Genomic DNA, 6,000 nt, shown 5'->3' with positions numbered 1-6,000 from the left:
AGGCAACTCCCTTGCCAACGAAATCGGGTACCGTATACACAATTAACTTTTAATTGTCACGATGCGTAAGTATTTTTTTTTGCTGTAGAGTGAATAAAATTTTTGAACTCTAGGGCGTTTCCTTTCGAACCTATAGGAAACATACTTCCAAGTAGCGATTAGTAATTTCATTACAATGTAAAGGTAATAAACTCTCACTTTGTATTTAGTAATTTTTCTTCTTTTACCATTATTTTCCTAGATATCCGTGTCGTGATCAGAGTTAACAAAGTAATTTGGGGTGCCGTGAGAAAAGTTTGCAGACTTGGGGTGTGTTTTGTACGGAAGAAAATATTTTTTATGTAAAATATTTTCCTCGAAAATATTTTTCTGGAAATGAGTGGTTTTATCAGATATTTTTTCTTGTTTGGTTGATGAGTGAAAAATATTTTTTGAAAAATATTTTTTAGGAAATCCCCATGTTTCATGTGCTCCCCATCCCCCTTCCTCCAAATATCCGACGTATTCAAGACTATATTTCCTTCAAGAATTTAATTATTATTTTAAAATTCATACAAATCCAAAAGAACTAATGTGCTGCTTTACATTTTCACGCAGAAACAATATTAAAATTTATGCTCCATAACTATAAAAAATACTCTTTTTTTGTTTGAAAAAGAAAGTACTTTTTCTACAACATAAAAAAAAAACTACTCATTTTGTTGAAATTAAAGAAAATACTTTTTCTACATCATAAAAAGAAAATGCTCATTTTATTGAAATAAAAGAAAATATTTTTTCTAAATAATGAAAAGAAAGTACTTTTTTTATTGAAATAAAAGAAAATACTTTTTTTACATCATGAAAAAAAATACTCATTTTGTTGAAATGAAAAGGAAAGTACTGTATCTACAACATGAAAAGAAAGTACATTTAATGATATTTTTATTTAGAGTGGGGATGTGGGGGTAGGGTGGGGGTTAGTAGTGGGGTGACGGTGGGGGTGGGTAGGTGTGGTGGGGGTAGGGGTAGGGGCGGGTTGGGTGTGGGGAGTGGTGGTGGGTGGGGGTGGGTGGAGTGGGGAGTGGGGGTGGGAAATAGGGTGTCGAAGGTTGAAAAAGAGTTTTGAAAAATATTTTCCATTCTCTCGATAAAGAAAATATTTTCCTCCAATTGAAGAAAAATGAGCTCATGAGGAAAATATTTTCTAAAATATTTCATCCAACAACACGAGAAAAATTAAAAAATATTTTCCGAAAAATATTTTACCTCACCAATCACACTCTTAAATAGACGGAATCTATATGTTTCGGCTACCTGTAAAAGATCATTAAATTCAAAGAAAAACATTATAAGCTAACACAACAAGCGATTACTGACTCTTTTATTTTGAAACTTCTTTTTATTTGGTCAAGAAGGGTAGATTAATTTCGAGGACGAAGTAAAAAAAAAATTAATTCGCACCTTGATTGCAATGACGAAAATAACCTTCACACAATTGTCCTTCACCCAGCAATAATTTTATACCTTACTATTTTTAGCATTGTGATCGATTCAACAACGAGCATCAAAGAAAGGACTAACGAAGTTGTTACTTGTTTATGATTAACTACATTATCAAGAGGGTCTTGATAGACTCTGATGAAAAAGAAATTATTTGTACATTATATAAAGTGACAAAGGAATAAGTTCAATCTAATACTGTAGTTATTTACTTCAATTTTCACCAGTAAATTTTAATCTAGTGTTTTATTCTATACGCTAAATAATATTTCATCGGTTTTCAGCATAACCCTCTTAGCAGAATTAGTAACATATATTTATGTCTTCCTTTGCTTTTCTGCACTTTGTGATCATCTTCAACGTAATGGGCATAACGAAAACAAATAGGAAGAATCACTCCGCTGCATTTAGTTGGAAATTACATTCATATGTATTATTCAATATGATTGTGGATACGATACAGCAGACCAGCAGCCTTTGCTGCAGAGATAGTGGCCTAAGCATCCACATTTAGCAATCTTATAATAGATTAATCAAAATCCACAACTTTGTATTGGATGTAATCGAAATCATTCCACTATCTCCTATTTTATCTCTTAGAGTGGTAACTTTCTCACAACTATGTGCTAATCCTTGTAATCAAATCAATCTAGATCTATTAGTTTAATCATAGATATCTCAATAAAGCATTACCTCATAATTTAATTATTCCTAATGTTGAAAGTTACAGATCTCCGTTATCCAACTTGAATCAAGCTAATATACTTGATTTATCAGGATTCAACCTCTTCTTGACCGGAAAATATGCATCGCTTCCGCTTAAACAAATTTAAAAATTAAAAATAAGTTCAGAAATACACCTCAAATGGAGGATCGGATGCTCAAGGGGAGGGGTAAAACCTTGAAAGCAACTTAAAGTAATTAATTAATCACCCACAGTGTAGTTTACTGTTTCCTTTCTTCTCTGCCATAGCACACATTGTTTATGCACGTTACAAATGAGAAAACGTGACCCTACCCCAACTAACGTAAATTAATTAAATTAATTAAGTGAAATTCAACAAATATAATGAACTATTGTATGGGGGAATTGTATGAAACTGAATTGGATTCCCAACCAGAAGTCTTAAGAAAAATAAATAAAGAAAAATAAGTAGAGTCGTCATATATATGTTATATTTGTTCAGTATACATATGGAATATGGGAGACAGCAGAAGCACACTAGCAAGTCTACTAGGGAGAATTGAAACCAAACTTGTGATAGTGTTGGTGGATTATATTGGACCACCTTGTAGGGACTAAAGTACCTCTTCTCCTTTGCTCTTTATATGTGCTTTTTTGCATACACGCGCTTTTCCTATCCTTGGAAACATCTATAAATAGCCTTTGTTCAGTCCATACATTCTTAAGTCGTGGTTCTAGGATATATTCAACTGTATACCTGGCTATGGCAAAGTGTAGAGTTCTTAACATTGTTTTCTTTCTGTTATTGGGTATAGGAATATGTGCAGCCGCAAGAACCCTCATCAATCTTGATGTTGGTGTTGGAGCCAAGGTTGGCGTCTATGCTGGTGGCGGTGGAGGAGGTTCCGGTAGAGGTGGAGCTGTAGCCGGTGACCATGGTGGTTATGCTGGAGGAACTGGTGCTGGTGAAGGTGGTGGCAGCGGATATGGCGCTGGAGGGGCGCCAGGAGGCGGATATGGTGGTGGAGGCGGTGGAGGTAGTGGTGGTGGTGGTGGAGCTACGACAGGTGGAGCACGTGGTGGTGGATATGGTGGAGGTGAAGGAGCAGGTGGTGGTAGTGGCTACGGAGCTGGTGGTGCATCAGGCGGTGGATATGGAGGGGGAGGCGGCCACGGAGGTGGTGGTGGAGGTGGTTCTGCAGGGGAAGCTGGAGGAGCTGAAGGAGCTGGTGGCGGATACGGAAGCGGTGAAGGTGCCGGTGCCGGTGCAGGGGGAGCACATGGAGGAGGATCCGGTGGAGGCGGTGGAGGTGGAGCCGGCGGAGGAGGAGCCTATGCTGGTGGGGGTGGACATGCAGGTGGATATGGTGGGGGTGAAGGAGGTGGTGAAGGGGGTGGACATGGTGGTGGCTATGCTCCTTGAGAGCTAATTCTCTTCAGTAACTGCATACACTAAAGGATTTCCTCTTCTTATCTAATATTATTAAAAATAATGTATCAAAAATTCAAACTGCGTGGTAAGAAGAGATCTAATTTATGAACGCAAAACTGTTCAGCAAAGAAAAGTGCACTTAATCTACGTGTACTCTTGGTTCTTTTAAAAATTAACGTATGAAAGATTTTTATATATATAGATGTCAGTGCAGTTTGACGCATTTTAATGTAAGAAAATGGTTTGGCAAATCCTGTGTACGTTCTCTGTACATTGTGCATGCATGCTATACATGGCAACAATATATACTACATTGGATGATCTCAATATTACAGGTGAGAAGAACATAAGGAATGCTATTTCAGGAGTAATAACTAATGAAAGAAAAGCAAAGCGTAAGAGGAAGATGTTGCCCTTAAAGTAGTAGTATACTGCAAAGAACAAGAGGAAAAAGGTTCCAGTCAAATTGGCACAAGGATCTCCTCATAGTAACTCCACTACGATAGAAACCGACAATGAGTTTACGAAGACCCTCCAAATTATAAGAAAATAAAACTACGCACTAGAATGATTCATATGGTGGTTTACTTATCCTATATAACATCTAAACTTGATAAATCTAGCACGACTTCACTAGGGATTGTTTACCCGTAAAACAGTATAGTTAAATTTGTTATGTGGTTTATAGACAAACGAACTGATTTGATCCAAAAATGATAGAGAAATAAGAGTAAAAATGAGTTTTAGTAATTGAAATTGAAAGAGATGACAAGCCTGGCTCCGAGCACAATGCCTCCGAGGACAAAACTGAAAGCAATATAAAGAACAAGTAAAGTTGTTTAATTGAAAGCAAATGTAAAATACAACATATGTTTTCAAAAGAATTTTCATGTCTTAAAATGGCTGTTGAGCCTACTATTTATAGCTTTATCTAGAGAAGCATGATCTTAGGATCAATCTCCTCTTAAATGATAATAATAAGAGTCATTGATGAATATGTAATGGCAGACCATGTATATAAATATTCGTTGTAACGGTTGCTCATTTAATGTGAACGAATATTCTCTCATTGAATGCTATCCGATGACAAATACTTGATCTGCTCCCACTGACCACGCTCCTTTCGGGATTCACCCGATGTCGATTGCAGTTGTATCTGGTACTGATTGTTACTTGACTCGTCTTTTACCTGTCTTCGGTTCCACGTATCATGCTATCATTCGACCATTTACTATAAACCAATTTAACCCCATATAGATAGTCCCCCTGCTTTCCGGTGACATATCTTTGTGTTACGGGGAAGTTGGTGAAGATTACTTTCTTGGCAAAAAAGTTCCTGAATAGTCTCTAACGCTTGAAAAGACGCACGTCTTCTCGCATTTAATACCCCGAATATGTGTTGTCCCATGATTCAGCAAATAATTTTGCCAATTTTTGAGATAATCATGGCCACGATTTTTGTCGTCTATATCTTCACTTCTACTTATTACTTTACTTCTTTCTTAAAAAGATTTAGTTTTCAGAAGTCCTCCTTCTTCTCTGCACTTACTCTGCGTTTGCTTAGAAAGTTTTCCATATTCTTCAACGCTCTTAGCAAAAGTTTTTTCTGACCCACTATTACCATGGTGTCACGACCCAAACTGATGGGCCGCGATAGGCACCCAGTACCTTTTCAATCGAGTACCAACATAACGTATCTTTCGTATCATTCCACCATAGGTAAATGAATCGGAGTAAAGCATGAGGGAATAAACTTATACATATGACATACTGGCCTATAAGACCTAAAACGATCACTCGTACACTGAACATAGGCCGACAAGGCCATACAACCTTTCATATATATGACATCTATCTACAAGCCTCTAAGAATACATAATTGTCATAAAGGTCGGGATAGAGCCCCGCCATACTAAACAATACACATCTAAATCATACTGATCAAACAAGCAACTCCGGAGCAAATGGAGTACACCAACATCTTTCACTAAGCTGATCGCCTACTTGGAGGACTCTCGACCTGTCTATCGAGACCTACGGACATGAACGCAGCGTCCCCCAGCAAAAGGGACGTCAGTACGAATAATGTACCGAGTATGTAAGGCACATAAATAAGTACATAAAATACATGGAAGAAATATAGAGTAAATGACTCAACCTGTAAGTCTGGACAACTCTGTAAATCATGAAATACTTATAGTATCATGCATATGCATATGAATGTCATGTCGTGCATAAGTACATGTGTTGATAATATCATCAAGCCTCTGAGGGTATCCCATCATATCATCTCGGCCACTGTGGGCAAAATCATCAACGTATACTAGCTGATCAGGTGGTGGTGCGTATATAATGTCGTAACCTTTTTCCATATCCCATATACATATAATATACCTATATA

General features: G+C 37.2%; 1 protein-coding gene across 1 annotated transcript; it reads left to right on the top strand.

Moving 5' to 3' along the window:
• The first annotated feature begins 2,852 nt into the window (after positions 1-2,852).
• LOC107785096 (uncharacterized) lies at positions 2,853-3,800 on the top strand. Its single transcript, XM_016606321.2, has one exon. The coding sequence runs from the start codon at positions 2,931-2,933 to the stop codon at positions 3,588-3,590; it is 660 nt and encodes a 219-aa protein (XP_016461807.1). The 5' UTR covers positions 2,853-2,930; the 3' UTR covers positions 3,591-3,800.
• Positions 3,801-6,000: the final 2,200 nt, after the last annotated feature.

This window comes from Nicotiana tabacum, chromosome 23, assembly GCF_000715075.1.
Source record: "Nicotiana tabacum cultivar K326 chromosome 23, ASM71507v2, whole genome shotgun sequence".
Taxonomy (NCBI): Eukaryota; Viridiplantae; Streptophyta; class Magnoliopsida; order Solanales; family Solanaceae; genus Nicotiana; species Nicotiana tabacum.
The sequence above is the reverse complement of the archived record's forward strand: the minus strand, read 5'-3'. Positions and strand labels throughout refer to the sequence as shown.

Bases quoted from the DNA above. Each gene is read 5' to 3' on its own strand.
- LOC107785096 (XM_016606321.2), top strand. From the start codon at position 2,931: ATGGCAAAGTGTAGAGTTCTTAACATTGTTTTCTTTCTGTTATTGGGT.